Source organism: Vanessa cardui, chromosome 28, assembly GCF_905220365.1.
Source record: "Vanessa cardui chromosome 28, ilVanCard2.1, whole genome shotgun sequence".
NCBI classification, from domain to species: Eukaryota; Metazoa; Arthropoda; class Insecta; order Lepidoptera; family Nymphalidae; genus Vanessa; species Vanessa cardui.
Window position 1 is genome coordinate 5,749,147 of NC_061150.1, and position 21,949 is coordinate 5,771,095.

Genomic DNA, 21,949 nt, shown 5'->3' on the forward strand with positions numbered 1-21,949 from the left:
ATATACAGAGGTATTTGTAATTCGACGAATTCCCTTTAGGAGGTGATAGGGGTGACTATTTGCAAAAATATTCACCCCCTTTCTATAAATCATCAAATATTAAAAACAAAAGATTTTAATTGATGCTTTTTTAATAAAGTTGCATTTTTGACAAATTTTTGAAAAAACTAAAAAAACATGGTAACTCAAAAATGATTCACGTTTTCATCATGCATATGGCGGTTAAAATGATTGCAAATAGTTACCCCTATCACAAAGAGGGAATACGTCGAATTACCAATAACTTTTGAATTTAACGATATCATTTTTAAGGTACTAAACACATTTCGAAAGTCTTATTCAGGATTTGATCACGCGGATGCATTAGGGGGGCCCAAGCCTGGAGACCCGGGCCACACCTTCCGCTGTTAGTCCCCCACTGATACAAGTATATTAACATATTTACAAGAGTCAAATCCAAGGTCACGCGTAGCCTACAAACTCGCGTTCATAAGAAAATGGGTTGAATCAATGTTACTGTACAAAATTGGCACAAAATAATGACTTACTCGCAGTTCCGATGAATCTGTACAAATATGAGAACTTGAAAAAATCTTGATAAAAATGAATGGGCCTATGATCATTTTAATTGATAACGAAAACTTAGCTTTTAGTTATTTAGCGCAAGGAAACCCTCAACCCGTAGGAATGTTGATTTCGCTGCCAAAGTCATATTAAATGTCCAAAATATTCAAACATAGAGAGTCCATCTTAACACAAAATATGCCCTTTTTCAATATATCCTTAACTAGTGGTAGGGCTTTGTGAAAGCCCGTCTGGGTAGGTACCACCCAGTCATCAGTTATTCTACCGCCAAATAACAGTACTCAGTATTGATGTGTTCCGGTTTGAAGGGTGAGCCAGTGTAACTACAGACACAAGGGACATAGCATCTTAGTTCCCAAGGTTGGTGGCACATTGACGATGTAAGGAATATTTCTTACAGCGTCATTGTCTATGGGTGATGGTGACCACTTACCATCAGGTGGCCCATATGCTCGTCCGCAAACCTATACCATAAAAAAAAATATTCGCCCGCGGCCTAGCTCGCATTTTAGGGTTTTGCTTGTCATGTATTAGGCTTTGCCCTTTCTTGGAGTTTCAGTTTGCTTCATCAAATTCGTTTCAGCGGTTTGTACGTGAAAGAGCGACACACAGACAGAGTTACTTTCACAATTACAATATTATCTTTAATCCATAATATGTCTGGATAACTCTCGTATTGCCACAAAAATTCAAACAGCTATCAAGCCACCCAACAATAATTGACACCCAAGTATACAAAAATAATTAATTAGCTTCTTGGCAAACCGTTGACATAATCCGCATGATGCGCCTTCATATGCCCTTTCAGACTGCAATTTTGGACAAAGGCCTGTCCACACACCACGCAAACGAACCTCCGATCATTATTATGAATCCTCATATGCTCCTTCAGTGTTTTCTTCCTAGCATACGACTTCTTACAGACCATGCACTCATACGTCCTTTCTCCATTGTGTTTGATCATATGGGCTTTCAGTTCTGCTATCGTGTGACATTTGTAGCTGCATAACGAACATTCCTTATCTTTGACCTCCAAATGCCGCCTTTTCATATGCAGCGATAGAGCATAGCGTCTCTTGAAGACAGTATCGCAGACATTACAGCGATATCTCAGGGGTTGTTCCCCATGAGCTTCCACCATATGCTGGTGACGGTCGAAATAATCCGTGAAACGTTCAGGGCACTTTGGACACTTGTTCTTCTTCACCATTTTATGCACTGCATCCACATGGCACTTGTGTTTGTACTGAGTATTGAACACTTTATTACATATATCGCACGGAAAAACACCTTTTATATGAGAGTATTTCAAATGCACTTTCAGTCTACTCTGAGTGACGTAACCCGCGCCGCACTGATCGCACACAAAGTTCCTGTAATGAACGTTCATATGACGCTCTATCGCGCCAAAGGTTTCGAAGTTAAACCCACAAGTCTGGCACTCGTATTCGTTTCCTTTTGTGAGCTTGAACGGTATGATACGATCCCCGTATTCTGGGTGTAATTTCTTCTTGTGGATCTTCGTTAAATGAGACTTCAACTCGTTCAGATTTGGAAGAATTTGGTCGCAAATGGTACACTTGATTTCCGTGATGTGAACGTACACCACCAATCTCTCCATGATGGATTTGCTCAGGATTTTCTTCATGTTCGATTTGCATTTGTCGTTGTATTGATGGTCGCGGAGGATTTCGAAGTTTTCGTAAATGCGTCTGCAGTAGAAGCAGGGAAAGCCGGATCTCCGTCTAGTCTTGAAGGCTGTGAGGTTCGAATGTTCTAAAATCGTCGATAAATTCGTTATGTGCGCGAGTTTCTCTGTCATATACACGTTCCGTATCCTGTGCTGTGTTGGATCTGTCACTAGATTTCTTATAGATTTCGGTGTGATTTTTTTACCTGAAATTTTAATATATCAATTAATACAACGCAACAAACTGATGTTTCTGAAACGTTGTCCAAACTATTGGTGCATTTCCATTGGTTAGTGACAATTTATGACGCAATATCCGACCAATGAGCGTTCAGATCAAAATCAAGTATAATTAATCAATTTGAAACTAAGATGTTACGTCCCTCGTGACTATAGTTACACTGGCTCACTCACCCTTCAAACCGGAACACAACAATACTGGATACTGTTGTTTGGCGGTAGAACATCTGATGAGTGGCAGGTTACCAACCCAGACGAGCTTACACCAAGTATCAAATATGCTCACAAAAGCTTGAATAAAAGTATTTGTTGATTATTACCTTTCAACAACTCCAATTCCTTAACGAACTGTTTACATCTGTACTCCAAGGTCGCTCTGGTTGGAAGGGGGGGCAGAGTGCCGGGGGGGAAGCGGGCGAGGAACTCTGCTTCACCATCAACTAAATCCTCATCAGCGGTCGAATGTGCGTCTGTCATAATTTCTAAAATAAAAAACCAATAAAGTCTTTTCAGCATTATCATAATCACCGGTCATCTTCGATTAGGGGTAGGTCGGTAAGGAGACGGCAGTACAATAAAAATGACTACTATAATAATCAGCTTATAAGTAATTCACAATAGATTTAAAATAGTACTTTTAATTTTCATGCAACAGGATTTTACACAATTTAATTTTCACAATCATATAAAATGTAAATTTCCCACTGCTGGGATTAGGCCTCTTCTTCCATTAAGGAGAGGGCTTAGAACATATTCCACCACGCTATTCCAATGCGGGTTGGTGGAATGCACTTGTGGCAGAATTTCGATGAGATTAGACACATGCAGGTTTCCTCACGATGTTTTCCTTCACCACCGAGCATGAGATGAATTATAAACACAAATTAAGCACATATATATAGTGGTGCTTGCCTGGATTTGTACTTTCATCATCGAGTAAGATGCATGCGTTCTAACCACTGGATCATCTCAACTCAGTTAAGTTAACACAAAAATCGTTCTGTTTTTAACGTCCACCACAGTGGCGTAGGTGAGGAACGGCCCCGGTGCATAGCAAAAGAATCAGGCCCTCACCTCCTCTTTCCCATCCCTCTTTAACTAAAAATGACCCTTTAAAAGTATAGATAGCAAATAAGAAATCTTGTGCGAAGGGTCGTGATTTTCTAGCTTCAGTAGCTTAAGGTTTAGTTTAGAGGGCCCCTGCATTCCGGGGCCCTGGTGCACTGCACCACTTGCCCTACGACAGCTACGCCATTTTGCGACTACTATTACAGTAATAATATTACTAGATATATTTCCGGTTTGTAGGGAGATTGAGCCACAAGGGACAACATCTTAGTTCCCAAGGTTGGTGCGTTGGCGAAGTTATGAGTGGGTAATATTACTAACAGCGCCATTGTCTATGAGCGGGGTTGTCCACTTACCATCAAGTGCCTCATATAAACCTGAACACAAATAATGGACATATATTTCACTACCTTCCTACCAACAATGAACAATCTCACTTACCATCGTACTTGTCCGAATAATCCTCGTCGTCAACGTTGCCATCTGAATCATTCAGCTCACTCTTAACTTCCCCTGTCTTCTCCTCTTTAACATCAATATCGATAGGCGGTTCCCCCACTGGAAGTAAGTTCATATGACAATACCGCGGACAATGTCATCGGGATCAAAATAACTAGGACGAAATTTCAAAATGACGGTAGGCATACTAATTGACTTAATTTCGTTGATACCAAGTGGTGGTCAATCAAAAAAAAATCAAAGTATACTTTATTCAAGTAGGCTTTTACAAGCACTTTTGAATCGTCATTTTACAATTAAGTGAAGCTACCACCGGTTCGGAAAGTAGATTCTACCGAGAAGAACCGGCAAGAAACTCAGTAGTTACTCTTTTTTAACATTTAAAAATACAAATTTACATGTGAGTTAAATACAATAATTTAAATTACTATACCGCGGACAATCTCATCGGGATCAAAATAACTAGGTCCAAATTTCCAAATAACGGTAGGCATACTAATTTACTTAAATTCGATGGTACCATGTAGTGGTCAATTATATCCCCATGTGCATTTGTCAAATCAGAATGGCAATCTGTGGGAATCTTCATGGCCCATCATCATTATTTTTAAGTAACTACTGAGTTTCTTGCCAGTTTTTCTCGGTGGAACCTACTTTCTGAACAGGCAGTAGCTTCACTTAAAATAGTTGTTAAATAACCATTCCAAAATGCTTGTAAAAGCCTCCTTGACCTTGAATAAAGTATATTTTGAATTGATTTCATTTGATTTGCAGGAAAGCAAGCAAGCAAGCAACACAAAAAAAAATTATAAAATAATAGGCTATTTGACTGGTTATAAAAATCCACTTTATATAATTTAGTAGAGGTTAAGGAACCTAGTAAATGTAGAGTTTTTATTTCTAGTACATATTTGCCGAAAAATATCATATTAAAAGTTCCATGTCCAAAAAGCGCGCGAAAACGCTACTTGGGCAATGTTACACCGCAATGAGGTTGGTGACGTCACTTGCCTGTATTTTAATCTGCGGTACATATAGTAGGCAAGCAAGGTTAACAAGCAAGTGACTTCATCATAAGCCCGGCCAATCAGGCGCGTTTTGTGTCATATGAGAAACGTTTAAAAAATGCATTTTTATTAATGGAATTTGAATAAATTAAGTATTATTTTCAACTTTCATTTGTAAATAATCATTTTTAAACACATAATATATACTGATTACAATAATTGACACCTTATTTTTCGCATTGTCAAATAGCCTATTGTAGATACTTACAGTTAACAAAGTATGTCTGCTTCTCGTCCAATGCGTCTAATAACTGTTGCTCAGCATTCACAACCATCATACGGAAGCTAAAAGCTTCTCTCAACTTCTGGATACACGGTAGACATATCAAAGAGCTCCTGCCGTTTGTGCATAACTGAAAGTCACACAAATTAACACACATTAGGACAGGATCCTGTACCCAGACTAGCCTACGAGGCACAGAATAGGAATGCCTGGAAAGTGGGAAGAGAAGGAGAGCCACATGCATGGTGGTCACAAACTTAATGAGGAAACAACTAAGAAAAAGAATTAAAATATAGTGTATCACATGTAATTAAGGCTTAAAAGATGTTCACGCTTCTTACATTGACAATGGATTGACTATGAAATAACTTACACAATAAATAAACTAACAAATACTTTTGAAATAATATAATATTCTTTCTTTAAAACACACTACACATTCTAGTATAAGTTTTATGTATATTGAATAAGTTGTTTTATCTCTAACACATTACAAAAAAAAAATCTTATTCATTTATATAGATGTATTTTAATTCTTCCTAATGTGTAATTAAGAATAGATAAAATCAATTATAATATATTCTAATTAGCATTTCTTGGATGAGTGTTGAAACCCCAAAACTTCTTCAGGTGAGAAGTTTTTGCCAATCATTGGCATATTTACTGCTTGAAGAGTAAAAGCACTTCATTGTATTGTATTTGATTTTAAACTTTGAGAACATAATATAAGTACATCTAAAAATATATATTTAGTCTTATTTATTATGCTCTGGTTTCCTATAATTAATGAATACACACTTCAATTGTGCTTTAGCACCATTTTTTTTATATATTTTTGTGGCAGATTCTTACATAAATAACTTAATAATTTTAATAGAAACTCATAAGAGTTAATTAAACTATCAATAATTATGCGATAGTAATATTCATTCCTTGTAAATCTTTGTCTTTTAATATTATAAACAGGGACGTATATCTTGTTCTATCCTTATTTTATTAAAACGGGTAATAAATCGACGTTATTTATTGGACAGACATTTATCGCCCTGAGCGTTACTGCGGCGTTAACTTTTTAGTTTGAAAAATAAACAGGAGCAACGACAAACCGACAGTCATTTGTTTATATTTATTACTTACATATAAATTAAAACATTCCTGAAATAAATCGAAGTAAACTTCTCGTATTCCATTGAAGTTATATTCCTTCATGATATCTCTATGATTGCCATTGCAGAAACAAAATCTGCATTTACCAAAGTGTGTGTTATTTAAATTATTTTCCATTGTTATTTAATTCATATATTTTAATTTTAACATGAGCTTTTTTTATGCTCCGAAAGCTAATGTTTTCGTTTTGAGCTTCTGACACAGTACTATTTAATATTTTGACGTTGACGTCAAATATTTGACTTTGAAAGAACGGCTGGTCCGTGGACTGTAGAGGTACGGAGAAGTATCTTCGTGTACAAAAAGTGTCTCTTAAAATAAGATAATTGAAATGGCGTCATACACTGTAGTAGAAAGGGAATCAGATAGAAAAAAACTGACTCAAGAAAGTGATATTTATATTAACTTGTGAATAGTATTTATAAGTTAAAACGCTCTGTGAATTACCAACCTGAGTCTTGACTATGGAACTTTTATTTTGTTATTTTCAGTGGACACCTTTCAGTTAAAGATATATCTCTCACTCAACACCCTACATTCACTTGTATATTATATAACTTACTAGTAGTCGCCCGCGGCTTCTCTCGCGTTTTGGGGCGTTGGTAGGTATAAGGCAAAAACTTAAGCCTGAAGCTTATGTCCATTCTTGAAGTTCAAGTTTGCTTGACTTCAAATTTCATTAAAATCAGGTTCAGCGGTTTGGTCGTGAAGCGACAGACGGACAGTTATATATACATGCACGGATATTTTTACATTTATTATATAATATGTATATACATAATACAAAAGCAAAAAAATCCGTATTAAAATCAAAATAAACTTTATTCAAGTAGGCTTTTACAAGCACTTTTGAATCGTCATTTTACAATTAAGTGAAGCTACCACCGGTTAGAAAAGTACATTCTACCAAGAACAACCGGCAAGAGACTCAATAGTTACTCTTTTTCAACATTTAAAAAATACAAAGTCATGTTAGTTAATACAATAATTTAATTAATGTATCCTGCTTGGAAGTCAACAGGTATTGACTCCGCGCTTTTTTATCATCTATAAAATCTTGTATCGAATAATATGTTTTTTTTACCAATGTATTTTTTACAAACGATTTGAATTTACGATACGAAAAAGTTAAAAATGTCTACGGAATTTTATAATACAAACAGATACAGACTGTATTAGATGCCATATGATAAAATTTAATAATAAAACATCAATATATATATTATTAGATAGAATAAAACATCTATGATATCTCTATTATCAGAAGCAAGTTACTGATTTATAAATTATACTTTCCGAAAACTAAACTGTTTTTTGATAATGAACTGTACATTTCAAGATTAAAACCTCGTCTGTGTGTGAAATAAAACCAACAGAGCATCATGTCATAATATATTTCATAAATTTTAAACATTTGTTTTTTTTCTAATAAATAACGATTTTTAAAAATAAATAAATCACTGAACAAGGAGTTCTGGGTGATGAGTTTTTATATGTCCTTTCAAACTACAATTCTGCACAAACGCTTGACCACACGTCTTGCATGCATATCGCCTATCATTGTTATGTATTCGCATATGCTCTCTTAGCGTTTTCTTCCTCGCATATGACTTTTTGCACACCGTACATTCAAATATTCTTTCGCCGTTGTGTTTTATCATATGTACTTTCAATTCGTTTTTTGTGAAACATGTATACGAGCACAATTCGCACTGATAATCCCTCTCTTCCAAATGATCCCTTTTCATGTGCATAGATAACATATATTTACGATCAAATGATTTATCGCAGACATTACACTTATATTCTAATGGGGCAACACCGTGAAACTCGACCATATGTTTTTGCCGCCTAAAATATTCCGTGAATCTTTCATCGCATTTAGCGCATTTAAAGCGTTTTATCATTTTATGGACCACATCGATGTGATTTTTTAACTTAACAGGCGTCGAATACACTTTCTTACACGTTTCACATGGAAAACTGCCTCCAATATGTTGTTTCGAGTGTACTTTTAAACGGCATTTCGTAACATAACCTGTACCGCATTCCTTGCAAACGTAGTTACGAAAATGTACGTTCATATGACGCTCTATTGAACCAAACGTTTCGAAGTTACACATACAGACTTGACATTCGAAAATACCCGGAGTCAGTTTGAACGGTACGACGCGATCGGGAAATTCTTGCATTTTCTTTTTATGCTCTTTTATTAAATGATTTTTTAAATCGTTTAAATTTAGAACGCGTCCGTTGCAAATTGTGCATTTGAGATCTGTCACGTCAACGTATACGACGAAATTTTCCGCGCCATACGACCTCAGAACTCGTTTGAGTTCTGTTTTAGTGTGTTTCTGTTGATGTTCTCGTAATTTCGATATATCGTCGAATATCATACGACAGTAGAAGCAAGGGAAACCATTTTGGTGCTTCGGTTTGAAAGGCGTCACGTTCGAATTCTCTAGTATGACGCTCGCGTTATAAATATACGCGAGTTTCTCGGTTCGATTGTTGTTCTTTATTTTACAGAACGTATCTCTTATTGAATCTGTGTAGCTTTTGTCGTTGATTTTTACTGTAAATAAAATAAATATATATATATATTGTAAATGAGAAGCATACTATAATTTAATAGCAAAGCAAATATAATCTCATTTGTGTTTATTTTCTGACTTGTATCTTACGCACTAAGATGTCTGATTAGCAATACTCGCTCATACTAGGCATGGGCGCAGGGTTGCCAATGCATATTTACCTAATTCCCCAAAAATCTAAGCGAAATTTCCCAAAGTCTGAGGAAATAATGACCCAATTCCCCACAAATTCCCCACACAGAAATAGAGGGAAAAACATGGTATCTGATGTATTTTTTTCGTGTTTACCTTTTTGCGTCACTACTAAAGAAACTATCTCGTCTATGTACTCCTTTACTATACACAAACTAAGGGTGTCCTGTAATGAAAAAGTATTTGCTAACATGCTCACTAATAATCGACTACAATTTCAATTTTAGTAACAAAACATCGGCTAAAGAAGCAATTACCGATCGTTTTGGTACAATATAAAATTCCCCTCGTTTTCCCTGCACAGTGACAATCCCCACACCAATCTCCGATCGACTTGGGGAACTCCCCACACATTGGCAACGCTGCATGGGCGATATCCGAAATTTGAAACGTCGATTGTGTAACAGATTGCCAACGATGCTGCCAACTGCCACGCGATTTCAGATGATGCCCTGTCTCTCCTTAACATTGTACGATATGTGAGAAAGAGATGAAACGGATGCGATATCGAAATCGATCTAACATTCGCTTCATCTCTTTCATACAGATGGGTTACTGTAAAGATGAAGAGAGATAGGACGAATATTTCATGGGAATTATTTGTATGCTTTGACGTACAAAAACGATACTCAAAATATTTAGATGCGCTGCACAATGGTTACACGTCAGCATGAGATTTTTTGATTAGTTTCAACATATTGGACGCATGCCTAGCACATAATCGTAGAGGGGGGCGTCATCGTACTTGAATAGACTTACCGTCTATATAATTTCACGAGACAAAATAATTACCCATAGATTCAACTAAGGCTAATTTATTTTAATGGGATATATGTCTTAGTTCTCAAGGTGGTTAGAAGCCCAATAGCAATGGTCGTTATTTCTTACGTCACCGAAGTCAATGGATACGCGGATGGCGATATATTTAAATAAACGTCTGAAACGAATGCCTTGCTCGCAAAGAACTGTCAGAGATACCCGTTTCCTCATGAAGAGCCAAGACAAGAAAATGACACACAGAGGCTGGAAAAACTGACATTTTCGCTTTACATAAGAACTGAGGAAGAAAAACATCGTGCGAACGCTCTCAGGAAGTCTGAGCGCTTGGATCGAATCAAAGTGGATGAAATGGGAGTGAGCCACTTGGAGAGAGTATATAATTATGAGGCATGTAGGAGCTATGTTTGAGGACGAATACGATAGAGCCACGAGCTGTAAAGAGTTAGCTAGTTAAGCTACAAAGAGTCAGACAAATGTATTTTCTTGACACACATTCCTAAACGCCTTCTAGCTAACTAAATGACCAAAAAGTTGAGGCAGGCTCCCAAACTCATATAGTATGTGATTGACATGCTTCATGTTTTATCATATGCTGAGGGAAATATCTTTGAAGTACTGGAGAGATAAAGCTAAAGATACAGCTGAAAAAATTAAATACAATCAGTAGACGAGACTAAGACGCACCCTTAGTTATAATACCAAACGATGATGATGAGGATGATATGATATGATATGATATGATATATGATATGATATGATATCTAACGGGTTAACACTTTTGTTTATTTGCTAAAAAAAATAATAACAAATTACCGATATCTTCTTCCAACAAGCCATCTGTGTCCGAATTAGGTTCATTTTGTTCGAAATCACTTCCTTCCGAATTGTCGAACTTCTCAGTTTTTATTTCAACTAATTGTTCGTTTTCCTCATTTTCAATCGGCTTTTGTAAGTCCTGTAACTGTACTAAAAATGAGGTTATAAGTTAATAATAATGATCATCAATCATAGAAATTATCAGCTTAATTAACTTGGCCAATGAGCTTTGTGGTAGCGCCTTCCCCCAGGTACTAGATAAAAATTCCAACTAATTTGTTTTAAAAGCAGGGTTGTTTCTTTGTGCATAATGTATGTATTTTTCATAATTTCAACTAGTAATAATATATAATCTAAGAGCTGAGATGGCCCAGTGGTTAGAACGCGTGCATCTTAACCGATGATTGCGGGTTCAAACCCAGGCAAGCACCGCTGATTCATGTGCTTAATTTGTCTTTAAAATTGCATGCGACAAATTTCATAGAAATTCTGCCACATGTGTATTCCACCAACCCGCATTGGAACAGCGTGGTGGAATATGTTCCAAACCTTCTCCTCAAAGGGAGAGGAGGCCTTTAGCCCAGCAGTGAGAATTTACAGACTGTTGTCGAAGGCATCTAATGGAAGTGGTCACTATTGATAATTACACTGTCAGTAAGTCTATTATTTTATCAATCATAATCATATATATGTAGGCTGACTGACAAATGGGACAAAAAACCTGCAGTTATCACAACCACCCATAGAAATTGGCACTTTAAGAAATATTAACCATTCTCTACTTTGCCAAATGTACCATCAAACTTGTCAATTTCTCTTGTGAATGGAGTTACATTGGCTTATTTTTCAAACAGGAAGATAAATATAATTAAAACTGCTATCTGGCAGTAGCATGATGGGTAAGAGTAAAAATATTAAAATGTTTTTGTTTTAGTAATGTCGCATCTAGTTGTAATTTGTCTGTGAAGATTTTGCCGTGATAATGTTGATATACAAAACTACCCACTTCTTGATTTATTTTTCTTTTGTTGTATTACTTGTAAAATATATTTTTATTTTGTATAATAAAATTTAAGAACTTAGTTTTGTACGCTCAAAAATGTAAACATTTATTATGTACATAGTTTTATAAATCAGTTTTAAGTTTCATTTAAGTGAATATGTAATATTCTTTAGGAAACAATAAATATCTTAAACCATATGGGTGGGTGGTACCTACATGTGGTGGGCTTGCTCAAATTAACACTAAGTACTATAAAAATATATGAACATTATACCTATAGTATTATCTCGGTTTAGATCATAGCTGAGAAGATTCCGTTCAGCTTCGAGGACCATCTTTTTAAAACTACTTGCATCTCTCAGTCGAAGAATGCATGTTGTGCATATCAATGTGCTCTTTCGAGAATTTGTTGAGAGCTGCAAAATTATTATTAAATATTTTTTAATTGATTCTAATTTTTAAATACTGTCAAATGCACTTAGCATTATGCCTTGTTCATGAAATGGCTGTTATGTTAAAATTGAGATAAGAAATTGGTCTGTATAAAAATAGAAGTTTATTTTTTTGAAATATTAGTCAGTAGACTATTAAGTTTTTTTTAATTTATAATTTGAAAATTTTAAATGTCAATTATAAACGTAAAAGCGAGTCAGTCAATAGTATTTTCATGTTCATTATAATAGTTAAATTAAAAAAAAGATCCTTTATGTATCCATATATTTTCCCTAACATTATTAGGCACATACTTCATTCACAACTCTCATTCGCTATTTTTTTTTTTTTAATTTAAGTCAAAAAATAATACTTACGAATAGATTGAAACATTCTAAAAATATTTTAAAATAAACTTCGCGTGATCCGTTCCATTCGTACTCCAGCATCAGGTCTCTGTGCTCCCCCATAGCTAAACAGCATCGACATTCACCGTACTTTGTACTATCATCACTTTCATTCATAATTGTATTTTTATTTAAAAGTAAATAAATAAAATCTAGTCTAAATAAATGCAATTTTATATTGAGGAAACGTCACTTTTGACAAACTAGGGTTGGAAATCTATCGATATAAGTGTATACTTTTTGTTTGATATAGTAAAGTAGGTACCTAGTAATATAATATATCAGCATAAAATCGATTTATTTAATGAATATTATTTTTTTTTGGACTCATGAAAGCGCCCACCTCAAATATATACACGTCCTATGGTGCTTAGTGATCTTGTCGAATGTACTGGCTGGTAATTATTAAAACAAAAAAATAAGTATAACTTCTAAGCACATAAATGAATTTCGTTAAGTTTGTTACATATTGGTCTCCCCTCACATTATTGTTAAAAAACAACTAAAAATAACCTCATAATTATTTATCTATAAAATATGTGCTTTCGAAATCTATATTGTATTTTTTTTAATCCTTCAGCTGCGACTACAATGTACAGATACATACTGCCTTGTTATTTTTATAATGCCGTTAATGACATTGATCGATTTTCAATTTTGATAGCAGAGGTACCAATAAGAAAAAGATTCTCTATCGACATATATGCGTATATTTATATCTTGATTAGTTTTGAAAATAACTTATGGTCTTATCATCAATAAAGTTACAGATTTACATTTTTAATGCGTTTTATGATCATAACTAATAATTGAACTTGGGCAGATAACGGCATTATAGGTATACCACGGCACTCACACCACCACACAACCACATTTAGTACTGCTACTAAATGTGGTTTTGTTTCCCATGTATATTATCTATCCCATGTATATATCATCCGACCATTTATCCGATTGTGATGAAAATTTAAATAGCTGTTCTGCGAAAACCCAAGACGAAAAACGAACTGTGTGTTTATGTAGTTTAGTAATCATTTAACGAAATCCTTTTTCAGCAGACAAGCAGGTATGTAACAAAATAGGTATACCCCCATACGGCTAATAAAACAAGTGGGGGCACTTGTTTTATGAGCCGTAAAATTAGAATAAAGGAAATAAAAAAAAATACCTTGTATTATCGGAATGGTTTATCTAATCTTCCAAAATATAAATATAATAAATAATGTATGATTATTTTTCTGCTATTAAGTAGACATTTTATTTAATTAAATTTATTTTATTCATCTTATGAAAAATTACAGTCAAATACATTTTAAACTCGACTAGATTAATACTTTTTACTTGGCTTTGTGCAAGCCCGTCTGAGTAGGTACAACCCACTCATCAGTTAATCTACCGCCAAATAACAGTACTCAGTATTGTTGTGTTCCGGTTTGAAGGGTGAGTGAGCCAGTGTAAGTACAGGGACAAGGGACATAACATCTTAGCTCCCAAGGTTGGTGGCACATTGACGACGTAAGGAATAGTTAATATTTCTTATAGCGTCATTGTCTATGGGTGATGGTGACCACTTACCATCAGGTGGCCTATATGCTCGTCCGCCAACCTATACAATAAAAAAAAAACAATATTAGGTAAAGATATATTAACGCATAGTATTCTACGCGGTAGTATTGGCAGTACAGCGCGCACAAAATAGCCTAACTCCGCGCCAATGTATACCAGAACTATTTACAAGCATCTATGTCGCTTTAGTTTAAGAACGACTAAAAAAAACTCATTTTGTCACCCATTTTCAACTTTAACGGCTTGATATTGTTTATGGTATAGATTTTGCTGATGAGTTTATTGACCAACTGATGGTAACCCACCACCCATAGACAATCACGCTTTAAGAAACATTAACCATTCCTTACGTCACCAATCCGCCAGCAACCTAGGGAACTAAGATGTTATATCGCTGCCTGTAGTTACCAGAGATGTAACGGAGCTTCGATTCCGGTTCCGTTAAGTCGGAACTTCCGATTATGATTACACTTTCGGTTCCGACTTCGGTTCCGATATTTTTGTATCGGATGTTAATCGGAGGTCGAACGAAAAAAAACGGGCGGCGCGCGACGGCCTGTGACGAACAGGTTCATACATGTCGCGCGGGGAATACCCCGACCCCCACTACGTGCACATTCAGTCAGTCAATTATTTTTTCACTTGTTATTATTTGTTACGCCCACGACACGTTTATAGGTTATAGATAATTGTTTTGATTTTTGCGGCTTATTATCAATAAAAGTGATCTGTTTTTGTGTGGTATAATGAAACCTAAATCCAGTTGTATTTGGAACTACTTCAATGAAGTTAATTCAGATTCGGCCGGTTTAACGAATTTTGCCGATGCTTCATCTAAGTTGTGTCGTAACACACTACAAAAATTGTAATGTAATGAACCGAGGACGTAAAATTTAACACTTAATGATAATTAGTTATATCAGTGTTGATATTAGTGAAAAAATTAAGCCGCCCCCACAAGGCGCTTGTCATTTTCATGAGCTCGCATATGTTCCCTCAACGTGTAACTCCTGGCGTAGGACTTACAACAAATACTACAGGAGTAAGGCCGTTCGCCCGTATGTTTCGACATGTGTTTTTTCAACCCGTGATTCGTTATAAACGCCATACCACATTCCGCGCACTTCTTATTTTTATGACCGTGTGTTTGACGTATGTGTGTTGCCAGATAATGCTTAATATTATACTCCCTACTACACATGGGGCACTTAAATTTATGTGTAATGTTATGAACTTCGGACATATGTTTTACCCTGTCATTATAATGTTTCATTGGTTCAAAGCATATCTGACATTTAATGACGCGCTTCGAATGAGCGCTTTCCATGTGATTTGCTTTTGACGTTTTCGTCTTTAAAACCTTACCGCATTCGTTACAGGGGTATGAACCGTTTTCGTGCGTGCGTTTATGAACCTTAAGACGTTTTGTATTAAGGAATGATTTCCCGCAAACATCGCATATGCAATTCGCGTAATGTTCGTTTAAATGCGTCGTCAGTGTCCTAAAGACGTGAAACTCGCGTTTACATATGTGACAAGTATACGGACTAGCGTTCACTTTATAATCTGCTATGCATTCTTTGTAAATAAGCTTATTGTGCTTTTCAACGAAATGCCGCTTCATCGTTTCGACATCTGTCAAATTCAAATGACAGTTGCGGCATTCCAAATTCGAAATGTCAATTTGAAGGGAACGCGGGTAGCGTTTTATTTTTTTTAATTCCGTTTCGATGTCCGTATGAAATTGGAGGTTGTGGTTTCTCAACGAATCGATTTCCATGAAGTCTTGAGAACAAAAGAAACATTGAAACCAGCTCTTGTGATGTCGGAAAGGGCAAGCCGTCGTTTCTCGTAGTACTGTACCACAGGTTAAAATAACTCGCTTGCGTTCGGATACTTGTTTGATATTCTTTATCATTTTACCGGCATCTTGTTCTAGAATAGAAATTAAAAATAAAAAAGTTTTAATAGTTAAAATATCAACCTATTTTTTTATGATAAATGATAAAAATAATATAATTATAATAACAAAACATACCAATGAGACATCATATCTTTAATGCCTCAAAAATAATAAAAATAAAAACACATAATTAAGTAACAAATCTTTTAATTTGTAATATAGCAGACAGCAGTGCCAATTTGATAAACTTATATATTTTATATAAAGCAGTATCAGAATCAAAATATCTAGTTTTTTTTTATTTGTTCATCAAATAATTTAACCACAAACCCTAAAAAATTTCAATATAATATGTATAAACATTACATACTTATTGATATGATATACTTCAATATATGTATAAGTAAATTACCTTTTTTTATATTTTCAACTCTATCGTCATATTGTTTTAATATATTTTCCTTCAATGCACAATTATCATAACACTCTGAATCGGAGTTCGCAAAACCATTCTCGCAGAGAGCATTTTTGATCTTAGCAATTGGTGTATCAGAGTCATATTCACTATCAGACTTAATATTTTTTCTCACCATTTCTTTACTATGCATATCTTCATGTAATGTTTTATTATTTTTGTTGGGATTTGATTTTGCATCATCTGTAATGAGGTTATATAAGTCAATAATGTGTTTACTAAAACATATTGCACATTAATGATAGATCACAAAGTCAAAAATCACTACTTAAATGACTTCCTTTGATTAACTAGAAAATAAGCTACTCTACTGGAAAGGAACACCTCGGACCTGAGAAGGATCAGAGAAAGAAAATCAACAGGACTCTCCTTTTTTTTATAATTCTACTAACAACTGCATCTATTTACCATGTAATTTTATTTTATATGTATGAAAAAGCCTGGAGGTGATCATTTCAGATCCTTTTTTAATATGGAGAGCCATTCAGGTTATTCATTGCATTAATTAGAAACTTCTTTTAGGGATAAACATGAGTCATCAAATTCACTTTTGATATTTGGTTTTCCATGTTTGTATTATAAAGTTATAAATAAATAATAAGAATATAACCTTTTCTGCTCTCCTGGTATTGTGAAAAGCATCTATCAGCATGTACGACTTGTTTGTGAAATTTTGAAGTACTTCTGAGTTGATTCACACAAATCTCACATACAAGCTTACTTGAGCCCATCTCATTTATATGTGATAGCTAAAAAAAAACTAATCTGACACAAAACTGTTGCAAAACTTTTTAATTAATTGGAATAATGAGTCTAATTAAAAAATTTTTACAGAATATTAGTATTCTGTAAATTTTTGTTTTTGTTATACTATTCATACATTTCACTCTTAAGTTAAATTAGTAAATACTTACATTGATTCCTAGGCAGTTACGAAGTATTTCAGCAAATACTTCCTTGATTCCAGTGTCTGATAAGTATACTGCTGTTAAATCCCATGTACCATTAGCCGAAAGACAACATCTGCACACGTGAGGCTGTGAAATCCAGTCCGAAATATCATCTAAAGCCATTGTAGTTGTTGTATATTTGTTTAAATAAAGTTAAAAATAATAACTAAGAATAACTGAATATATTTTTTTCTATGGCTTATTGTAAGTCAGCGCAGAATATTATGTCAATAAGAACTAATAAAAAAAACAAAACAAGCTGATAATAAACTGACTGACAGATCGATGTCACAGATGACAGATGTATGACACAAAGAGTATATAAAGTAAGAGTCGGCACTTAGAACACTAGTCCCGAGCTCACGCACACACATATATAAACAGCATGGGAAGCACTACCAACATACTCGAACTAAAGTACTGCCAACCCAACCATTTTTTTGACAACTGTAGGGAGGTGGTAGTGTCGACAATAAATGTATCGATATTGATAAAATAGTGATGTGCTTTAATTGTCGATAAAATAGATCATGTATCTTTCATTTTAGTTTTGGATTTAAATAAATAAAAACACAAACTTTTAACTCAAAATGTATTTGGTATGACAAACCGTGAAATTATCACGTTAATTTTTTTAATAAACTTGATACTACAACTATTTGTAGATAGATATATATGTCACTCATTGTAAAAGTGGTGTAACTCCAGATTTTAAAAAAATGTATTTTTTGTTGGATTAAATCACATTTATTAATACCTGTCACTATAAAAGTCAAACAACTCCATAGTATCTACCATAGTGCAATAGATGGCGCTACTTGTTTTTATAGGGAACAATGGCGGCAAAATATTCATTATAAAAGTGAAGTAAATCACATGTCACTTTAATAGTGAAGTAAGTACGTTGATTCACTTCTACTGTAACACGTTATATCGAAAAAATATTCAAAAAAATTGTTTTGGTTGCTTATCATGATGAACACAAATGATTTTGATGATTCTGGGTCTGAATATCAGCCCAATTCCGAAGAAAGTAATTCTGAATCTGGTAAGTTTTAATTCATTGTTTTTCTACCCACAAAAAATTATTGACTTTAATTTCTTTTTTCCTGTTCCATTATTTTGTTTTCTGATTTTATTAGTGTATTGCGTGACATGTCTAAACTAAACTTTTGTATTTCACACTTGTTTTAGATACACATATAGACAATAATGATAATTTTAATGAAGAAAAAACCCAACCAAATCTTCAACTTGAACCTGGGCCATCTAGATCTAGGAAAAGGTCACTTAACATAGAAAATTGGGCAGTTAATAAAAGAAAGATGCTACGTAACAGTGGAAAACATTATTTGACAAAAACCGGTGTAAGAATAAATGAAAAGAAGTTCGAAAATGTTGACTGCGGGTGTCCTAAAAAATGTTCTACACTATTTACCGTAAATGAAAGGCAAAGTATATTTGACTCATTTTGGAATTTAAATGATTTTACTTTGCAAAATTCATATCTATATGCATTGATTCAGAAAACTACAGTAAACAGAAAACGCCCAAAAGATCAATCACGTGCAGGGAAAAATGTGACCTTTCAGTATTTTTTAAAGTCTAGTAACAAAACACAGTTAGTGTGTAAGAAATATTTCCTAAAAACGTTTCAAATTAGTGATGGGAGGTTGTATCGCTGTATTTCGAAAGATGATGTCTCTCAATGTAAGGATAAGCGTGGTACAACTAGTTCGCGAAAACTTGATGATTCCGATATCGTTGCCCATATTCAAAGTTTTATTTATTTATTTATTTATTTATTTATACTTCATTGTACACCACATGTTACACATTATAATATGTTACAATATTATATATAATATTGTAGAGTACAACGGGCGGTCTTATGGCTAAGTAGCCATTTCTTCCAGACAACCCAATAAGGAGAGAGGTTGTATGAAAGTTGGGTAGGTGGTGCTAAGTCGGTAATATACATATATTGCATACAAATATCTACATGTAAATACTCATACAATGTACATATAATATATATATACATACATATACCCATACATTCATATATGTACATACACATACATACATATATATACATACACATACATACACATACATACACATACACACACACATATACATATGTAAACATATACATATCAATATTATAGACTAATAAATAATTATAACTAAACTAATAAATAAGCACTAATATAAATCGTCTCTATGCAGATTCAAGATAAAACTTCTTTAGGGAATTTTTGAAAATTAATAGTGTTTTGGATTTTTTTATATTTAATGGTAAATTATTCCACAACTTAATTGCCTGAACGGTAAAAGAGTCACTGTAGAATTTTGTTTTATGTACCGGTATTTTGAGTGTAAGACTCCGGGAAGATCTCAAAAGAGAAGGATCGCCTTGAAATTGAAACTTCTCCTTTAAATAAGAAGGAGCCCTTAAATTAAATAACCCACAGTACAGAAAAGACAAAATATGCAAGTTCCGGCGAAAGCGAATAGGGAGCCACTTGAGCTTCGAACGAAATACAGAAATGTGGTCATATTTGCGAAGGCAGAATATGAACCGGATGGCGAGATTTTGAAGTCGCTCAAGCTTATTGAGTTGGTCCTCGGTCAGATTAGTATAGCTTGCATCGGCATAATCAAGAATAGGTAAAAGGAGAGAATTTGCTAACATAATTTTGGTAGGAATTGGTAGAAGGGATCGAAGCCGTCGTAGCGAGTTCAGTGAAGCGTAGGTTCTTCTGCTCAGTTCTTTTAAGTGATCTGACCAAGATAATGTTTGATCTAAATACACCCCTAGATTTTTCACAACGGAACAGTAAGGTAAACATGTACCATTGTACTCAACAGACGGTATATCAGCGTAATTAACCTTAGAGACCATGCCCGGACTACCAATAATGATGACATGTGATTTCCCGGGGTTTATAGCAAGTCCGTACAGTTTACTCCATTGGTGAATTTTCTGTAAGTCGTAATTCATGCCCTCAATCGCAATGTGAAGATTTTCAAGCGTAGTGTGGCGATAAATTTGAATATCATCTGCATACATATGGTAGGAGGAAGAAATATATTGGGAAATGGAATTAATGAAAATAGCAAAGAGCAAGGGAGATAAGACGCCACCTTGAGGTACCCCTGCCTGGACATTACACCATGAGGAAAACGTCTCATTAAGGCGTATACGTTGTCGACGGCCTTTGAGGTAACTCAGAAACCACTCAATCACTGATGGAGATATGTTAAAGGAGCTTAACAAACTCAGTAAAACATCGTGATCAACGCAGTTAAATGCGTTGCTAAAATCTAAAAGTGTTAAAATAGTGAGTTGTTTGTTGTCCATGGCTAACCGAATATCGTCAGTAACTTTAATGAGAGCAGAGACCGTACTATGACCTGCACGGAAGCCGGATTGTAAAGGATTAAGAAGTGAGTGTTGATTAAGGAAGAGGTTTAATTGGTGGAATACTAGCTTTTCAAGGACTTTAGATAGGAATGGTAGGATGGAAATCGGTCGGAAATCACAATAGTTGGTTGCATTCGACTTTTTCGGGATTGGGATAATAAGGGCATTTTTCCATGTGTCCGGGAATTTATTACAGGTGATGGAGTAATTAAGAATATGGACTAAGATATGGATAATAATATCTAGGATGGGTATGATCATGTTACGGCTTATGCAGTCAGTACCAACGGCATTCGAGGACACAGACAGTATGTTCCTTTTAACATCACATTCAGTGAAAGAGGAGAAGGTAAACGGAGGGAAGTTAGAAGTTGGTAATGATGAAAGAAAATTCAGCGTAGAATCTTTATCAAAATTTGCTGTTGTAGAAGAGGAGGAGAAATGTTTAATCAAGAGTTCGGTATCTATATTTATCGGGGTATTACGAGATTTACCAACTCCAAGTTTTTCAAGAAGTTTTCCTGCTTATCAAAGCCATTATACACGAAAAAATAATCCCAACAGAAAATATTTAAATCCTGGACTAACTATACGTAAGATGTATGATCTTTATAAAGAAAAATGTCAGACTGAAATGATTGAACCTAAGAAATTAAAATATTATATGAAAATATTTAACACCAAGTTTAATCTCCATTTTAAAACACCGCGACAAGACACATGCAAGACTTGTGACGACTTAAATTTGAAAATACAAGGAACCGATGATGAAAATATTAAGAAACAGCTTAAGATTCAAATAGAACTTCATCAACGAAAAGCAGAATCAGCTAGAGAAAACCTTCAGATAGATTCGAAAAAGTTGATGAAGCATACATTCTTACTTTTGATCTACAGAAAGC

At 34.6% G+C, this 21,949-nt stretch overlaps 3 protein-coding genes across 3 annotated transcripts; all 3 read right to left on the reverse strand.

Moving 5' to 3' along the window:
• Nucleotides 1-1,183: 1,183 nt before the first annotated feature.
• Nucleotides 1,184-6,721, reverse strand: LOC124541408 (zinc finger protein draculin-like). Its single transcript, XM_047119265.1, has 5 exons — nt 6,470-6,721; nt 5,318-5,462; nt 4,025-4,141; nt 2,836-2,997; nt 1,184-2,481 (listed from the first exon to the last, which is right to left on the reverse strand). The coding sequence occupies exons 1-5, from the start codon at nt 6,614-6,616 to the stop codon at nt 1,334-1,336; spliced, it is 1,719 nt and encodes a 572-aa protein (XP_046975221.1). The 5' UTR covers nt 6,617-6,721; the 3' UTR covers nt 1,184-1,333.
• Nucleotides 6,722-7,876: 1,155 nt separating this feature from the next.
• Nucleotides 7,877-12,921, reverse strand: LOC124541409 (PR domain zinc finger protein 5-like). Its single transcript, XM_047119266.1, has 4 exons — nt 12,694-12,921; nt 12,159-12,300; nt 10,879-11,031; nt 7,877-9,074 (listed from the first exon to the last, which is right to left on the reverse strand). Exons 1-4 carry the CDS (start codon nt 12,838-12,840, stop codon nt 7,957-7,959), a joined length of 1,560 nt encoding a protein of 519 aa, XP_046975222.1. The 5' UTR covers nt 12,841-12,921; the 3' UTR covers nt 7,877-7,956.
• Nucleotides 12,922-15,194: 2,273 nt separating this feature from the next.
• On the reverse strand, nt 15,195-17,922 carry LOC124541410 (zinc finger protein ZFP2-like). The gene is made up of 4 exons (XM_047119267.1): nt 17,582-17,922; nt 17,278-17,416; nt 16,605-16,850; nt 15,195-16,224 (listed from the first exon to the last, which is right to left on the reverse strand). Exons 1-4 carry the CDS (start codon nt 17,738-17,740, stop codon nt 15,233-15,235), a joined length of 1,536 nt encoding a protein of 511 aa, XP_046975223.1. The 5' UTR covers nt 17,741-17,922; the 3' UTR covers nt 15,195-15,232.
• Between the last annotated feature and the right edge of the window lie 4,027 nt (nt 17,923-21,949).